The sequence below is a fragment of the Haliotis asinina genome, chromosome 4 (genome assembly GCF_037392515.1).
Source record: "Haliotis asinina isolate JCU_RB_2024 chromosome 4, JCU_Hal_asi_v2, whole genome shotgun sequence".
Classification (NCBI taxonomy): domain Eukaryota; kingdom Metazoa; phylum Mollusca; class Gastropoda; order Lepetellida; family Haliotidae; genus Haliotis; species Haliotis asinina.
The window spans coordinates 61,151,913-61,171,128 of record NC_090283.1 but is presented as its reverse complement, the minus strand read 5'-3'; the positions used below and the strand labels follow the sequence as shown (position 1 = coordinate 61,171,128).

Genomic DNA, 19,216 nt, shown 5'->3' with positions numbered 1-19,216 from the left:
TTCTTGTGTTTGGTAAAGCATGTCTGGTATGAAATAATGCATTGTAAAATATATTTCAACCACGGTAATCACTTTTTCGTTTTTTCTCTGCTCCACATTTTAACATAATCTCGGTCAATCATGAAAGGTCAAGGTCAGGTCAGAAATTCCGGAATGCAAGATTTGACAAGTGAAATTTTACTTTCTTCGTCAGTGTATTGGTGACATATTTCTCTCATGCTGTTTGTAGTTACGGTAATTATACGGACCAGTTATCCCAAGTTATACTTTCTCTTACTTTAGTACCACGTTTGTTTTTCTCGGCCTTTTATATGTGTTACTTTTGTTTGTGTATACCACACTATGCAAAAGTGGTGTATTCATAGTTTTGAATATTCAACTGACAATGTCAATGAACTTGTATTAAAGCCAATATCTATCAGGACGTAAGTGTCAGTGACAGAGTTAAGCCCATATCCCCCTTTTTACATAGAAACATTTCCACCTTTCCCGGTGTAATATTCAATTTCAGACACTGAAATGAGTTCATTAATTGTTTTTATACCTGTTCTAGTTTATTGAATGTACATTTAGAGTGAGGTATGCATGTCAGTTTGTAATTTTGTGACCATGGGGTGGGGGATACGGGCAGATATCTTACCCCACTTTCAACACAAAATGAAATAATCATATTTTTATGGCTAGATGTTTAGTTTCGTTTGTTTATATCTCAAGATACAGAAGAAGTAGATACATTATGGATACGTATGCACAGTAAATGTTCATAAGTGAATCATCATTAATCATCATGAATTTAATGACATTGCCATAGACTTAAATGATAATTAACTGGCAAGAGTAGTTGTCATAAATTCAGTTTAGACAAGTCATTTCATTTTGATATTTTAAACATCTTGGAAATCATCTTCAGCTATGTACATTATTTTCTTGATTAGTTATCGAATGACACCCCTTTATGCACCTTAAGTACAACTTGATTTTAATCTATCCCCTAGACATTAAACCTGATTTGTATGTCTATTATATGTTGTTTAATAGTCATCAGAATGGAATGTTTTATATGCAGCTGAGATGATTGCCCTAATGGTGACTCTTTTATGGCCAACTGCTGTACATATTCTTGCCGAAAGAGACCATTTTTGCCAAAAGAGACCATGTAATAGATACAAAATCTAATATATTCTCTCTGTTGCCATCAACTACAGACAAGTGTTTCTTTTGAAAATGCTCATCATTATTGGTGTACATTTAATTTTCTCGCGATTAGTTTTTTCTGCAGATCTATTTATAGTATTATTGTCAATGTCGTGTATTTTTATTGTAAGAGGTGGATGGCCATGGATTCCAACAGACAACGATAAGTCCACCATACCTTTTAATGAGCCATGATGTCAGTACGTCATGACTCTGCTTGATGACATCACTTGTGTACGTCATCATTTCCAGGAATGTTCTATTTGCCTAACAAATATCACAGTCTATGCTATTGCGCATGCAATTCATTATATCTGTACACTTTTTCATTAGAAAGAGATTACTTCATCCCTGTTATGCAAATTTTAAGTGATCCTTTTGAATTCTTTCTTCTTGCCTTTGATGATCATGTAATTAGTCTCGATAATTTTGAACCCCCCAAATGTATTGTAATTGTTTGAACATTCTATGTATGGTTGGTGAATGTGTTGTACTGTGTTGTAGTGTCTTTTCTGTGTTAAAACAATTCCTTTCAAACTCACCTCCATGATTATTTTGTATAAGACTTTACAGTCCCCTAATGTTCAGAAAGAAAGTTGTTTATAAAATATAGCAAAGGCTAAAGTTGTCACTGCCAGTCTAGTCCCGCTTTTATTAACATGCTGTGAGTCATTGGTCTGCCTGATTCTTTTTCAGAAGAAGTCCTCCTTGGGGTACATATAAGCATTTTTATGTCCATTAAAAATCCCTACGACAGTTGTAACTATTTTTGATAATAAAATATTTACAAAACAAAAAACTCATTTTTTGTCTTGTGAGACCACCCTTACAGGGCCTCCCAGGCCCCCTACAGCCAAGAGCAGGTAACTCTGGCTGTCTACCTCGCACCTCACTTTTCATGCTGTCGTTCGACTAGAAAGACGTGCGTGATCCATTTAGATAGTTTGTGCTATCTACCTACGGAATTATGAGTGAGAAAGAGTCAGCTACTCTATGTATGGTTCCTTTTCTTTCGCATGGGTGTTAGTTGGAATTTCTGGGCTGAAATTTTCATTCATGAATTGTTGTAACTTTGCCGGTCGGGTCCTATCTTCCTGTCATGTGGCAGACAAGATGGCGGACTCTATGGCTTCTTTTTAGTGCAGGAAGTGTTTCGCTTGCGTCTCACTTATTCCTACGTGTTTCTTATTAGTATGTTTTACATGCTAAGATGTCTTAACCCATTTGTTCTTGTTTCAGTCAAAATGGGTATGTTGGTTTTAAGACTGTTAGTCTTTTTCATAGCATTACGCAATTATGTGCACACTTGTTTCTTGCATTTATCCGCTTATACTTTGTTGTTTAGCAGGGTTAAATGTATTTTGGCAATTTATTATCGCCCGTGCGTTTATATTTTGCATATTGTGTGTTCTATTGCGTATGTTTTCTGTACATCAGTTACCATTAGTTTGGTTCTGATTGTTACAGTTTCGCCTCTGCGTTACGTACTCCATGGGTCAAGCGGGCCAAGTCGGGGGATATACCCTCCTCTTTCCCTCTTCCCTCTTTTTCTCATACCCCCCTACCCCGCACCGGCATTTGCAGCAACAAACGTCGGTCTGGCACGGGATGTCCGATCTCTATAAGAAACAGGAGCTTGGCATCCGTTCCTCTGATCTTGGCGGTGGGGGATCGTTTGAGAGAGAATAGGGTGCACCCAAGCCTTGGGTTTAGGCTCAAGCACGGGTGCTGTCCCTGTGGGAATGTCAGATCCAAGCTACGGCTCTGGTGTCGTTTTCCCCGCTGGCCCTAAGGATTCTGCACCGAGCACCGGCTCGGGTGCAGTTCCGCTTGCCGGCGCCGGTCCATCGGGTCTTGTACCGTTGGTCACCGGCAACCCAACTGGTGGTTCTCGAGCACCGGCTTTGCCGCCTGCCTCGGTTCCGCTCAGTGCATCGGGTGTCCCTGCTTCGGCGGCCGATCCCACAGAGTCTCGGCACTCTGTTTTTTCGTTGAGTCAGGGGTTGGCCGATTCGGACAACTCGGCTCTTCGGGGTCGGTTGTCCTTGCTGCCGTGTCCCTCGTGCGTCGGGGTTACCGGCAACCGAACTGATGGTTCTCGAGGCACCGGCTTGGCTGCCTGCCTCGGTTCCGCTCAGTGCATCGGAGGTCCCTGCTTCGGCAGCCGATCCCACGGGGTCTTGGCACCCGATCCCACGTTGTCTCGGCACCCTGGTTTTTCGTTGAGCTAGGGGTTGGCCGACTCGCACAACTTGACTCTTCGGGGTCTGTTGTCCTTGTTGCTGTGTCCCTCGTGCGTCGTGGTTACCGGCAACTCAACTGGTGGTTCTCGAGCACCGGCTTTGCCGCCTGCCTCGGTTCCGCTCAGTGCATCGGGTGTCCCTGCTTCGGCGGTCGATCCCACGGGGTCTCGACGCCCTCTTTCTTCAGCGAACCAGCGGAGGCCGATTCGGAGCTTTTCGCTCGGATCGTCCCCGGGGCATGTACCCGAATGGATCGCGGTAGCACCGACGCCGGTGGTCATCCCATCGATGCACCCGGTTCCACGGAGTTTCGTCTTCCTGGGAAGCGTTTACTCTGTGCAGGGTAGCCAAGATCCAGCTGCTCAGATTACCTTCGCTCTTTATCGAAGTTGTTATAAAGAAATGCCGCAGGTGGTCGTCCCTTCGGACGCCACCGATCCCGCGGAGTTCGTCTTCCTGGGGAAGCGTTTGCTCCGTGTAGGGTGGCTGAGACTCAATTGCGTATTTTACCTTCACTCATCAGTGAGGTAATTAATCCGCTCCTGTCGTGTAGCCGTTTGCGTTTCGATCTCCCGGAGCTTAACCGCCGCTACTCGATGGGAAGGATGCACTGTTTGACGCTCCCGTTGTCGACGAGTGCGTGTACGCCTCGATCGCGCTTGGGGGTCGTCTGGCCACAGCAAGGCGTCGGCTCGTCAGGGTCGCCGCTTGCCGCCTTTTACCTCCTCGAACCAGGTGTTGCGCTCGGGTTACCGCTCCTTTGAGGAGCCATATCGGAACGCCGTGCAACTACTTAAGGTTGCGGTGCACTCAGTCTACCTCTCTGTCCTGCAGAGCCAGCTAGTGTCACAGGAGGACGGGGACGAGGGTATTTCCTCGTCCACGTTAGAGCGGCAACTTACAGAGGTGCATTCACATTTGGCGCGCGACTCAATGAGTTCTCGAGTCGGATGGTGTGTGCTGTGATAGGCCTTCGTGGGTTATGGCTGTCTGTCGCCAGGTATTTACCGGCTACACAGCAGGCACTGCTGTCGCGGTAGTTAGGGAGGCTGCGGAGGCAGCTAGTCAATTCAAGGACTCTAAGCCCTTGCTTGAACTACCCTCCACCTATCGCGCGCAGCCTTCGGTCCTCAGCTCAAGCTATCCTGCGACTCCGGAGCCCTCAGTTGTCCCGTTGCAAGCAGCAATCTCTCTGCCGTCGGCCGGGACACTTTGCCTTCTACCCGAAATTCAGGTGGGTGGTCGCCTCCCGTTATTCCTCCGGGAATGGGAGAGAGTCGCGTCCAATCCCTGGGTCCTGTCCACACTCAGGGATGGCCACATGCCACAGTGGAAGCGAGAGCCTCCTCCTTTTACCGGGATTCGCTGCACTCCGGTGCCGAAATCGCCGGAAAAGGTGGCAATCCTCCGTGCCGAAATTCAGTTTTTACTGTACAAGGCAGCCATAGAGATTGTTCCATTGGGACAGGAGAATACGGGGTTCTACTCCACTTATTTCCTGGTGACCGAAAAGGACGGAGGGTTCAGACCCATTCTAAATCTCAAGGGTTTGAACAATCTGATAGAGGTGCCGTCTTTCAAGATGGAGACACTGAGGTCAGTGATCTCGTCTGTAGAGGCAGGGGATTGGCTTACGTCAATTGACCTCAAAGACGCCTACCTCCATGTACCGATGCATGACGAGTTCAGGAAATACCTTCGGTTTTCCTTCGACGGGGTTTGCTACCAGTTTCGCGTGCTCCCCTTCGGCATCTCCACAGCGCCAAGGGTGTTCACCAAACTCATGCTAGTACCAGCTCAGGTCGCCAGGGCGCAGGGCAACTTTTGTTTCCCGTACCTGGACGACTGGATCCTCAGAGCGCTGTCCCAACACCTAAGTTGAGAATCCACACAGTCAGTGATGGATATTCTCACCAGGCTAGGTTGGGTTATCAATCTAAAAAAATCAGAACTGGTGCTGACACAGGATCTGGTTTTCTTGGGGGCGAGGTTCGAGACAACCCGAGGGGTGGTTTCTCTGTCCCAAGAGCGCATTATCAAGGTACAGAGCATAGTGTTATGGTTCCTACAGTCCCCCACGGCCTCGGCTTCAGTTGCTAGGCAACATGGCGGCGACGGTGGACGTAGTTTGGCGTGCACGTCTGAGAATGTGTCCCATTCAGCAGGCGTTAGCACAACAGTGGTCCCACTCGGAGAGCTACGAGAAGAATCTGGCGGTTCCCCAGTGGTTGATACCTCACTTGCGGTGGTGGACAGATACCGGGAATCTATCCAAAGGTTTACCTCTGATGACTCCGGTACCGCCGCTCACAGTTCAGACGGATGCCTCCCTCACAGGGTGGGGAGGTGTCCTAGGCGAACTCACAGTGTCGGGACTATGGTCCGAACACGAGGCGACCTTGCACATCGATGTGCTAGAGCTGTGCTGTGAGGTTGGTGTTTGAACGCTTCGTGGATCAGGTTCGAAGCCGAGCGGTTCGTCTAGAGATGGACAACCAGACGGCGATGTCCTACATTCTGAAGCAAAGCGGCACTGTGTCTCCGTCGCTCCTTCAGGAGGCGTGGCAGTTTCTGCTATGGTGCGATCAGTTCAGCATACGGGCTACGCCTGTCTATCTCCCAGGGGTCGACAACGTGCGTGCAGATGCGCTCTCACGATGTGTTCTAGCTCCCCACGAGTGGTTGCTCGATCGGGAGATATTCGGGATTATCTCCCAGTTGTTCGGGTCGTTCCAGGTGGATCTGTTTGCCTCTGGAGTGACGAACCAGATTCCGTTTTTTTGTTCTCGGATTTCAGATCCGAGAGCTATTGCCGCTGACGCCTTCCAGCTGGACTGGACGGACAGGGTCTTGTGGGCGTTTCCACCAATTCCCCTGATTTCCAAAGTTCTGTCTCAGCTTGCCACCCAACCAGCGCGGCTACTAGTGCTTCTCGCACCTCTGTGGCCGTCTCAACGCTGGTTTCCGGTAGTACTCAGGTCGCTAGCGCGACCGCCTGTACTATCACCACGGCGACTGAACCTACTATCCCAGGACGGCCAGCCTCACCCCAATCCCAGGATTCAGTGGGTGGCATGGCCACTGTCCGGAATCGTCTCCAAAAGAGCGAAATTCCTGCATCAGTTGCAGACACAATTCTGGCTTCGTGGAGGGATTCCACGTATGTACAGTATGAGGATAGATAGGCCTGTTATGCGCGCTGGTGTGGAAACAGAGGGATTTTCGATCCCTTTTTTCTTCGTCTATAGTTGAAGTATTGGAGTTCTTACAGTCTCGTTTAGAATCTGGCTTAGCCGCTTCTACGATTCGATGCTACTCCACGGCTATTTCAGCCTTCCACCTACCCGTTGAGGGTGCCTTGTTGGGACAATACCCACAGGTACAGCGTTTCTTGCAGGCGTGGACAGACTGCGTCCGGTCGTGAAATTTGTCTAGAGTGTTGGGATGGGTGCCCACTCCTCTTGTTCATAACTTGGCCAACCTGTCGTTCGTTACAACTGTTAAGTTGGAAAACGGCTTATTTAGTGGCGGTTGCGTCTGGTGGACGTGTTAGCGACTCACACGTCATATTTTCAGACCCGGAACTATGTTCCATAAGGATCGGTTTGCATACGCTTACCGGATTCATACCGCCCATATAGCTTCGTATTACTGCGCCTATCGATCTTCCTGTGTTTATGCTGCCTGCGTCGTCTGATAATACATACCGTAAGGCTTATGTATTAGACGTTCTGAAACCTCTTCAAGTTGTTTTAAGAGAATAGCCTTACTCCGTAAGGAGAAACAGCTATTTTGCTGTTATGGTGGTGGCAAAGCTGGCTATCCGGCTAGCACACAGACGGTATCCCCTTGTATTGTATCGACAGACTACAAGGTCTATTTACATAAAGGCTTCTCTCCCCAAGAGGGGTTGAAAGCTCACTCAGTGAGAGCAGTGGCTATGTCAAAATCGTAGGCCGCGGCTCTGCCCATTGTGGGGATCTGCTCAGCGGCTATTTAGAGTCGTCCGAGCACGATCATCCGTCATTACCAACTGAACACACACTCATGAGAGCGTGCTCGGTTCGGTCAGTCAGTTCTCTGCAGTAAACAGAATAGCTCCGCTCAAGCTGATTAAGCTTTGTCAGGTGACTATATCTGTTTGCACACGGTGGTGGGTGACTATCCATTCCCATTTAATCGGCGATGTTAGTCCCGTCCCCCTTTGGCTGGGTGCCTTACTTTCCTTTCCATTTCCCCGCTTAGCTTGCTAGTGCGGTATGGACAGGGTTCAGTTTGGCGAGTGTCCCGTATGTCCAGGTCTCCAAACTTTGATTTGGGTGGGCGGGGTTTGTGTCATTTGGGATTTCCCAAATTCTAGCCAATGGGCATGTAAGCTTTGACAAGCGGGTCCTCATCTTTGTCACGCCCCCGCCTTGATTGACATCAGCAGTCAGGTGACCAGGTCGGTGACTTTTCTACTTCCGTGTGGTTGTAGATTCGCACTTCGATCAAATGGACTGTGCTGTCAGACAGAATACCACTCCCTATTGGTTATCTTTGGGAGTCTGTTTAATGCTTATATGTACCCCAAGGAGGACTTCTTCTGAAAAAGAATTATACAAACCTGTAGAGGTTATGAATTCTTTGAAGAAAGTCCTCCTTGGGGTACGGCCACCCTCCTCCCCTCATTCTGTCTGATACGTTCAGCATGAAAAGTGAGGTGCGAGGTAGACGGCCAGAGTTACCTGCTCTTGGCTGTAGGGGGCGTGGGAGGCCCTGTAAGGGTGGTCTCACAAGACAAAAAACGAGTTTTTTGTTTTGTAAATATTTTATTATCAAAAATAGTTACAACTGTCGTAGGGATTTTTAATGGACATAAAAATGCTTATATGTACCCCAAGGAGGACTTTCTTCAAAGAATTCATAACCTCTACAGGTTTGTATAAATTTATGCTCACCCACATAAAAAATTTAAGTTTTTCATCCAAACAGAAAAACAAACTGAAGTGTTATGGGTTTTGGTATATAGTGAAGCCTGGTGGTATTTGTCAATAATTCTTGTTGCATTTTGGTAGGCCCGCGTGAAAACACATCAGTTGAAGGATTTACACCATAACACACCACACCAATGAACATGTGGGTGTCATGCACACACTTCTCATGAAATTCAACAAGCACAAATTGTCATCACCATCAAAGGGAATAAAACTGCACAAAATTTGGTTCTGTCACTTCTTCTTCAACAATGACATATTAACTCAAATTGCAAGAAACCAGTCTATTGGATGTTTGGAGTGTCTGTCCAAACTGTTGCCTGTCATTTCAATACAAGCATAACCATGATTTACCGTCTCCCTCGACAAGATCGGCACATTTACGGGCAGCACCACTGAGATCCGTTCTTGTCAACCACTTAATCTTTCAAAAACTTGATAATGTCATCAGCATTGTAGACAAAGAAATTTGTTCACAGAGTTTTTTTTATCTATCAAATCCTCTTTGTATTTATTATTTTTTAATACTGAAAATTGCATACAGATATTTGTTATACTTGACTTGCGCTTCTTTTGCATTTGAGTATATATTACGACCACAAAGTCTGTGCAAACCATATATAAAACCTCATATGGTTTTAGAGGTCACAGGTGGCCAAGATGTGTAAGGGGTTTTGATGCACTGAGCTGATTTGATTTTGGGTGATTATGTTTCCAAGTTGACCTGCATAATTTTGGACACTCCTCCTACTTGATGCAGACCTCCTTTGATGTAACAAGAACACTTGTAAAAAGTGCCGTTAAAACTTACACACTCACTCTCTCTCTCGTACTTTTACATTTCAGAAAACTAGAGATGTCGGACTGGATAGACATAAAGAAATGTGGCATTAAGATAGATCCGCCTGCCTTGGTGCTTATATATTATGACAGGAAGACAAAAAAGCAACGACAAAGAACAATGCCGCTCAGAAACTTTACCAAGTTGTCATATGTGGACAGATTTGCTGCTGATTTGAGGTCATGTCCAAGAAACTCAAAATATGTGAAAAACCTGCCTCAAGCCCAACTCCTGCGAATGTTGACAATTATCAAAGACAGGCTTAAAGGAATGAGCCTGGAAGCCAGTTTAGCACGAAATCTCGACATGGACAGTATTGATCCCAATGAAGATCTGAATAAAGTGGATGAAGAAACATTGAAGAGAAAGAAGCTGCAGATGGACAATGAATTTGAGAAAAATCGCAAAAAGCCAGGTGACCCAGATTTTCAGTATGATGTTGAGGTTGACTTTGACACTGGGGCTGCAGAAACCTCGGGCTGGGACTCGGAAGGCAGTGATCCGGAGTTTTGATGAGAATGATGATGATGAAGAAGATGATGGGTCCTTGACAAAAGTCAGTTGGGAAGATGTCGATATTAGGGTAGTGTTGGACATTAGATGTATCTTGAGATACAAGGTGTTTGTATCTTAACCTAAGGGTTTCAGAACAGATGTGCCTGGGTTTTTGTAGTAGCTTATAGTCACCGCCATATCCCAGAATGCCTCATTATTAAGAATTCATAGTTGCTATGATGATGTAGAAATGCTATTTGAATTAATTTTCATTCACGATGTTCAGAATTTCCTTCAATTTGCAAATGACTACACTTAGATATTTTCTTTAATGTGCTTGCAAATTATGATTTGTATTTGATTTACGAAATGTATTTTGAAGAAACATGACATTTATTTCTGTAGTCATAGCAATGATCTTTCGAGCAGTTAACTTGGATGATGGCTTCTTGAATGTGTATATGTTATTTCATGAAGGCTGTTCTATACAAGTTTTAGATTTATTAGAAATTTGATTCATTCATCCTATGGCCTGTATATACATGTATATGCAATATTGGAAATGATATTATTCGCATTAGTAAAGTTTTGATATTTCATATATATTCCTCAGTTTGCATCAAAACTTACATTTTCTTTCATTCAACTGATGGTTATGTAACTTCATTGACAGTAAAACTAGGTCATTGTAATATAAGCGTTACATTACCTAAAGTATTTCGTGTCACATAGAAAGTGTTTTCTCAAGCAACAACAATAATAACAATGTTCATTATCTGCATTTTTTTTAATACCCCAGATCCATATAACCCGTGCAGGTCCCCGGGTAGAATAGGACTTCAGCAACCCATGCTTGCCATAAAAGGCGACTATACTTGTCACAAGAGGCGACTAACTGGATCGGGTGGTCAGGCTCCCTGACTTGGTTGACACGTCATCCGTTCCCAATTGCGCAGATCGATGCTCATGTTGTTGATCACTGGATTGTCTGGTCCAGACTTGATTATTTACAGACCGCCACCTTATGGCTGGAATATTGCTGAGTGTGGCGTAAAACTAACTTCACTCACTCCCCCAGATCCATATAACTTCAGTACATGACCGAAGTGCCATATCATAGTCAGTGTAAATGGATTGGAGTGCTCTCCCCTATTTCCATCTCCATGTAAGGAAACAGACCAAAATCTTGGTCTGAAAACCATGGTATCATTAAAGCTGACTGGAAACTGTTGCTCCCTTCCAAAATGTTGTCAGACCATTCAGGTTTTTGGTTCAAACCGGATTTAAGTTTTTGAAAAACAATAATATTAGTTTTTTATGTAACAAGACTTGTCAAATCTAAAATGCCATTTTCAGACCATTCAGGTTTTTTGGTTCCAACTGGATTTAAGTTTTTGAAAAACAATAATGTTAGTTTTTTATGTAACAAGACTTGTCAAAATTAAATTCTGGTCTTATCATTTTTACTGGCATTGGCCTTTTGGCAGTCTCAGTTGTTAAGTTAAGCAATGCTGTAAATTTGTATACATGGCCATGAGAGAAATTAACATGATGGCTGCTTCGTTTAGTAAATCATCACACACTGATTAGGGTGTTATTGGTTCGTACTCTACTTCTGGAAAAAAAGATGAAAAAATATCCTACATGCCTACCCTAAAATTTTAAAGGGGTGTTGTCGGAATGACATTTATTTATTTTTGGGGGGCCTGAAAGGTTGACTATAACCAGTAGAAAACTCATATATTCTTTGACATCTTTTCATTAGAATATTTTCTCACAAGTAACATACAAGCATGTCAACACTTGCAACACACTGTATGGTTTGAAGGTAAACTTGATAATTATTGATGAGAGTATTGGTCATCTCAGTGAAAAAAAAGAGGAGATACTCTTCCTAAATTACAACTGTTTGTTTATAGTTGTGGTGAATGGCGAAATGACTTATTTCTGGCACTCCTGAACACCCTTGTTAAAGCAGCATGACCCACTTGAGATCCATTTCAATCAGTGTTACTAACCATGATTTATAACACCAGGTGTTTTGAAACCTGAGAGCTTCACTGACACTGTAGCATCTGGGTTAATGAGTCTTCACTGCTTGTTCAGAGATATTTTGCATAGAACAGTTCTGTTTAACCATTTTTATACTCATTCATATATGAAGTCATTGAGAACATTCTATCACCTCTAGGCCATTCCATTAATCACACAACAAATGAAATCAGTGTGATTGTCACATGTGCATCACTAAGTCAGGTCATTAGATCACACAGATAATATATAAGGGCATTGTTATGGTCACACTTTCATTGCAGCATTATGGCATTACAGTCCCAGATCTTCCAAGTGGTTCGAATGTTGTGAACATTCTCTGTTAGATGATCCTGAAACAGATATATTCTTAAGTCTTGTATTGTTTTGTGTGTATGTGTGAGAAGTGTCTTATCAATCTGAATTCTAGCTAGGTTATTCTCTGACTTCATCATCCTCACCCTGGCTTCACTGATCAGGGGTGAAGGATGTTGTCCTGAGGCTCCTTTCATGAAGCAACCTTAACTCAGGTTAACCTTAACGCCCATTCTTTAACTTTGCGCTAAGGTTACCTTAGTGACTTACAATCACCTTAGTGCCCTAAGGAGGACCTGAGTTGTATCTCTTAGTAACATAGGCATGAATTTGATTTTATATTGCCTGTCCAACCATCCAAGATGGGCTAGATTGCTGATGCTCAGTCTAAATTTACAGCTATCCAGCCTGATAGTCTGGTCAAAATTTTACATCACATGTGAGTTTAAACTAAGATAATTTTGGGGAGTGGGGCAGGGAGGATTGTCAGGTCTGGCTTAATCTGTTTTGGGCTGGTCGCATTTTGAAGTCCTAATGGCTGGTTTTGATATTGTCAGCATCATCAGTCATTTCCAGTTTTCTTCTTAGATCCCCACTTTCATTCATTCACAACTGGAGTATTCCACTCCTTGCAAAGCTGGTTCAGAGTGGTCCTTCCTGTGTGAGGGACATGCCAGAGTTGTCTCCTTTAATGTGAGACAGTGTTAGAGTTGTCCCCTGAAGTGAACCTGTGCAACAGTTGTCCTCCTTATGTGAGACAATGCAATAGTGGTTCCCTTATGTGAGAGTGTGTCTGGATTATCCCTCTCTGTGAAGCATTGTCTGAGTTATCTCCCCTTACATAAAACAGCGTCAAAGTAATTGCACTTATTTATCATTGTATTCTGGAAAAGTCTGTATTGACAGTATGCAGACCAAATATGATATGATTTCAAACATCCGTCCAGCAGATACAGTTTCTGCTTTTTTAGCTGTGGTAAGATGAAATGACCCAGATGCAAGAGGAAGACTGCTGGTAGTGCCATTATGTCTGTCCTAGTCCCCGAGGCTCTGTTTACATGTTTACATTTTCATTGTTACAATATTCATTGTAAATATTTATCACTAAATTATGAGCGATAAAAATTGCTACCTTTTTACCCACTCCATATTATGATGTGGTGCCCAGGGTACCCTTGTACAAAGTGATCTTAGTTCTGAGATGACTGCAACTAAAATACCTTTTCATAGACTTAAGGTAGTCTTAGTGATAAGGTTGTATTGTACAAGGGCACCCAGTTAGACTTGTATTTTATAAAACTGAAAAGTTGGAGAACTCATTTGCACTTACTCTATTGTTGTTTACTTAGTTGCCATGGTTACTGAGAGAGGATAATCAAATCTGTGATCATTGTTTTATTTGTAGTTCAGTGTTTGATATTGAAGGTCACAGAATGTTGGCTGTTACATTTTTTGTCTTGAGTGAGGAGGTGGTTGCAGGATTTCTGTTTTTGAATATATTTCTAATGAAGTTAGATGTCAAGAGCGTGTTTTTAAGTTCTGTTTTCAACAGGTATGTATGAATGCAGAACTTAAACTCTTCTCAGTGGCTGATATGTCTTGACTTTCCATTTTACACTTTTGTATAACGTATTGTGGACGTAACCTGATTTGTATCTGAAACAGGAGGTATTGCAGTACATAATGTTACACTTTTCTTGTGTACTCTGGCTCAAAAGCAAACCGATGAATTGCAGTCGAACTCAAAAACTAATAAAGGTAGTATATTTAGTGAAACGCTGGTAATAATCAAAACATCATACCAACTCTTAGGATTTTGCAGACAATTTTTCTTTAAGAGGAAAAGTTGTTTAACAAACAATCATTAAAAATATTGACACAGTTCACTATAGCTATTTGTTACGAGGTAGGAGTGCAGAGAAAGCCACAACCAGGTGTGCGATGAAGCATGGAGACAGCACAGCACAGGTTGATGAACATAAAACTTTCTCAGCACTTGTGCACATGCTCCTCGAACACCTGACTGTGCCTTCCTCTGCACTACTCCCTCGTAATAAACAGTGAACTGTGTCAGTATTTTAATGATATTTTGTTATGCAACCTTTTTTTATTATTAGGGCATAAATTCTGCAAAAACCTCACACAGTTGATGTTTTGATTATGATCAGCGTTTCACTGAGTATGTTATGGTTATTAGTTTTTGAGTTACATTGCAATTCTTCGATCCGCTTTTGAGCCAAACAGACTACAATATTAGATGTACTAGATTGTCCATATAGATAAATCAGACTACCGTATATGTTAATTTATTGAAATGCTCTCTGTGCCATTGGTTGTTATTCCATATCATATGAACATTACAACTTTACAAACTTATAAACAAAATACATACATGTGGATGTGTTTCTTGTTTCTGTTTGACTGTGATGCATTACATGGATCAGTGCAGATCCGGATAAGAATATATCTTCAGCAACCTGTGCTTGTCATAGGAAGTGATCAGGATCGTGTGGTCAGGCTCGTTATTGCATGGACTGATGGTTATGCTGTTGATCACTGGATTGTCTGATCCAGACTAGATTAATTACAGACCACAGCAGTGTAGTTGGCATATTGCTGGATGTAAGATTAAACAATCCCAAAACAAAACAGCAATAATTTAGGGTTTGTTTCTCAATGAATTTTAGGACTATCATGGGCAGGCTCAGTAAAGCTTCAGTATTCACCGTGCAGAGATGTGTCTTGGACAAACTGGAAACCTATAGTCTTGGGCTCAAATCCCTGCTCACCCCAGTCATTAAGTACCCTTGAAGATCCGGGTTAGAACTGATCTTCTGTCACCCATACTTGTCATAAAAGGCGAGGATCCGGTGGTCAGCTTGCTGAATTGCTTGATACATGTCATCAGTTCCTAATTGCGTAGTTCGATACTCGTGCAGTCGATCACTGGATTGTTCGGTCCAGACTCGATCGTCTACAAACCGCTGCCATATAGCTGGAATACTGCAGAGTGCGGTGTGAAACTAAGCGAACTCACTAACAACATATAACCACACCACGTTACTATAATCTTGAACACTCAGCTACCGGCACAGATCAAGAAACATTACAACCAGTCACGAAAGTACGTACGCACAAGGAAAGACCAGTTTTGCCTGTTCATTTTATTATAGAAGCAATGCTCATATATACAGAGATGACGATCACTTGCCATGACCGTGGGCATTCCACACATATGAGCCGACGGGGTTGCACTGCTTGAAGGGGCAACAGTCGGGGTACTGTTTGTAGGGGTACGACATCAGGCCACATGGCGCCGTCACGTTAATCTTGGGGCACCTGCAACACAAACAGCGTCAAAGTTTGGGCTGTGTTTTGTTTGGTTTGTGAGGTTCAAACTCTGTGCCCAATTTTGAAACGGACGCGGTAAAAAGTAGAACACATACAATTTTGAACAAAAAATACTTTTTAAAAACAAATTGGTCAAACGTAGCAGGAAAAATATAAATAACTTATTCAAAATTGGAGATTACATAAATTGAGTCATTTTACCTTCACACAGCAGGACATTCCATCTGAGAGCGTCTAATTAAAAAAATCCCCGGGGAGCATGATCCCGGACACACCTAGATCCTTGCGCGCACAGAACATGGACCGTGTCCTACTTATTACGAAAGGTTAACTACGACCCTGTTATAGCAATATTCCAGCAACATCACAGTGGGATGACACCAGAAATGAGCTTCGCACATTGCACACATGTGGTGGATGAAACCCGGGTCTTTGGCGTGATGAGTGAACGCTTTAACCGCTGCACTACCACACTCCCCTCTTATGATTTTGAAAACCACTAATTTGACCAGACTAACAACAGAACCGCTAAGTACGGTTTGTGGATCTGTAAAGTCAAAATGGTTGGTAGACCAAGTCAACTGTCCATTTAAAATAACCCAAATATGTTTTTCGTTGTACACCTGGAACGCTTCATATTCTATAATCTTCTCTTCATATTATATTTTTTCGTGGTGCATTTCATATCCTAACCTACCTTTCGTATTTTATTTTGCGTGATAATTAACAAACTTCTTATTTATGTCCCGCCTTTTATGACGGCGGACCCGTGAAGGTCCCGGGGTAGAATAGGCCTTCAGCAACCCATGCTTGCCATAAAAGGCGACTCAGCTTGTCGTAAGAGGCGACTAACGGGATCGGGTGGTCAGACTCGCTGACTTGGTTGACACATGTCATCGGTTCCCAATTGTGCAGATCGATGCTCATGTTGTTGGTCACTGGATTGTCTGGTCCAGACTCGATTATTTACAGCCCGCCGCCATATAGCTGGAATATTGTTGAGTGCGGCGTAAAACTAAACTCACTCACTCACTCACTCATTTTATGACGGCGGCGTCTCATTAAGTCTGGACCAAATCACGCCAGACAATCAAGCACAGCCCAGAACGGTCGTGTCGAAGTTGAAATCATGTTGAAGTTGAAGGTAGTAATTTGAGTTATCTATGGTTCGACACAACAGGTAATCCATAATGAAAGAATACAAAGGGGCGAAGCGTCTCCTTCGAGTTACACACGTAAGTTCTTTGCATCAAAGTCTGACCAATCTGTGTTTGACTTTAGCTGACCTCATGGCAACAACCACCACCGAAGGGACAAGTCATAAAATGACTGGTGGGGTGGCGTAGCCGAATGGTTAAAGCGTTCGCTCGTCACCCTGAATGCTCCGGTTCGATTCACCACATAAGTACAATTTGTGAAGCCCATTTCTAGTGACCCCTGCTGTGAAATTGCCGAAACATTGGTAAAAACACAGCGTAGAACAAATACTCACTCATTCATGAGTCTTTTGAAACTGTAGATTTGCATGGTCGGTGTATCACTTGTTGTCTGTGTGGAATACTTACTTTGTGATCTCCACGAACTCGTGTGAAAGTGAGTCAGCGTGACACATATATCTGGCACAAGGGTCGCTTGTCGTCCAGATGTCACCGTCGTTGTACTTGGTACCGTTAGGTCCAACACAGGCCTCTAAAACACCACAGTTAGTCATTGGGAGAATATTACATCAACGCGAGTAAGGGTTTAAATTCTACGAGTGAGTGAGTTATTATTTAGAGTAACATCAGCAATATTTCAGCCATATCATGGCAAGAACAATCTAGATTATATCAATATGAAAATCAGTAAAGTTAGAACGTAACATAACTGTCATCTAAGGACAGTAACAATACTAGAGTGTCACAGCTATATAGATTTAAAACTAGTGTGTATCGTTAAGCAAACTCACTATAGACGGTGCAAAATAAAAACGGGCTATAAATCACCAACAACGAAAGGTAGGTCGCCATACCAGGGACCATGGGGAGTTACAGTACCTTTGCTACCTGCATTGACCCTGGCTGGATTTACAACATCCCTACAGCCATTGGTGACAAAAGACAAATCTATTCATGAATTAAAAGCAGACATATTATGCAATTTAAAAAGTGGCAATTTTAAATTTACTTCAGATGTGTTGGGACTTATTTACTCTCTCAGAAGGACAATGGTTTTACAATACTTCAGCCCCCTTTGAGAGTACAGCCACTAACAATCGAAGTAGATAATCTACCAATTATAAAACCTTATCTATTTACAAAACAAGTATCAAAGGACAAAAGTTCGGAGCGAAACGAGCGAAAGTTTTAACCACTGGCCTGTCCCACACACTCCCTACAGCAGAAGAGGACATCAGACGTATTTGGGTGAACTCACCGTACACGATGTCGCCAACACAGATTCCAACTAATGCGGCGGCAATTACAGCGTGAAGCTTCATCATGATTGTTCTGAGTAGTTAACAGTGTCTCCCTGGGGTCTTTCGATTGTTCTCGGTCACGTGACCCCCATGGTGACGTCATTCGATTGTTCTCGGATGACGTCATGAGTTGGTGTGTACGGGGTGTGACGTCATTTGATTGTTCTAGGATGACGTCATGAGTTGGTGTGTACGAGGTGTGACGTGGTCGTTAGCAACGGGGGTGTTGCTAAGCAACGGTGGTTTGTGCGCGCGATTTCGCGTGATCTCGCGTGATCTCGCGAGAAGGAAGCGTGTTTCAAGATGGCGGCGGCAGACGGACGGCACGGCACGGCACGGGACGGGACGAGGGAAGGGAAGGGAAGGGAAGGGAAGGAGAGGGGGAGAGAGGGGGAGAGGAGAGGGGGAGGAGGGAAGAGTGAGTGGAACGACGGCGATGGGGGATTGGATGGGGATGCATCGTGTTTCAAGCAGTCTTTAGGGAGCATGTGGGTTGCCCTGAAAAGGGCCGTTGATATTGTTTGGGGGTTGGTTTATGACTGTGGTCCACTGCTGCTGTCGCTGGAGACGTCATCGTCCATGGGTTCAACAAACTCCAAGATGCGTTGGATGAGAGTGTACATGGTGTCCATGCGTTCTTGAACGAGGGTGATCTTGTCGTGGAGACGAGTCAGTAGGCGATTGTCTTCCTGTTTACTCACTTTCTTCGGCGGTTCACTCGACTGGTTGGTGTTAGCCGAACGTTTCGAGGTCTTGTTAGGGCAGTTCATGCTCTTGTGCTCTTCATGGCCACAGTGACGACAGGGATGTGGACAGTCGTAACTGCGATGACCTTCGTTTTTACCACAGTTGTAACACGTGTCGTTATCGTGCTTGTTGGTACTGCCGTTGTTGGTCTTCTTTGGGCATATGTAATGGCGATGCCCTTGAACACCACACTCGGTACAGGTCACCTTGGGGCAGTGCAGATAACTGTGGTCATCTGTTTCGCACAGGCGGCAACGAAAGGACACAGAGGAGGCGGCGACGGTGGGAGACGTCTGCATGCTTCAAGCTTCAGTCAACAACTGATGAGGAAAAGCTGGAACACCTCGAGTTTATATATAGAGTCGATGACGTCACGCTGGTGCGAACCGCCAATCAGCATCACTGGCCTCGTGTGACGCGACGTCCTATGGATGTGTGACGTCATGGGCCTGCCCCTCGGAAACAAAAAAAATCACTCCACGAACTCCTGGTGCACTCCATGAACTCCTAGTGCACTCCACGAACTCCTGGTGCACTCCACGAACTCCTGGTTGACTGACACTGG

At 44.0% G+C, this 19,216-nt stretch overlaps 1 protein-coding gene across 1 annotated transcript; it reads left to right on the top strand.

The window, feature by feature from the left end:
- Positions 1 to 130: 130 nt before the first annotated feature.
- On the top strand, positions 131 to 14,482 carry LOC137281757 (centrosomal protein of 19 kDa-like). The gene is made up of 2 exons (XM_067813357.1): positions 131 to 234; positions 9,260 to 14,482. Exon 2 carries the CDS (start codon positions 9,270 to 9,272, stop codon positions 9,765 to 9,767), a length of 498 nt encoding a protein of 165 aa, XP_067669458.1. The 5' UTR covers positions 131 to 234; positions 9,260 to 9,269; the 3' UTR covers positions 9,768 to 14,482.
- The last annotated feature ends 4,734 nt before the right edge of the window (positions 14,483 to 19,216 follow it).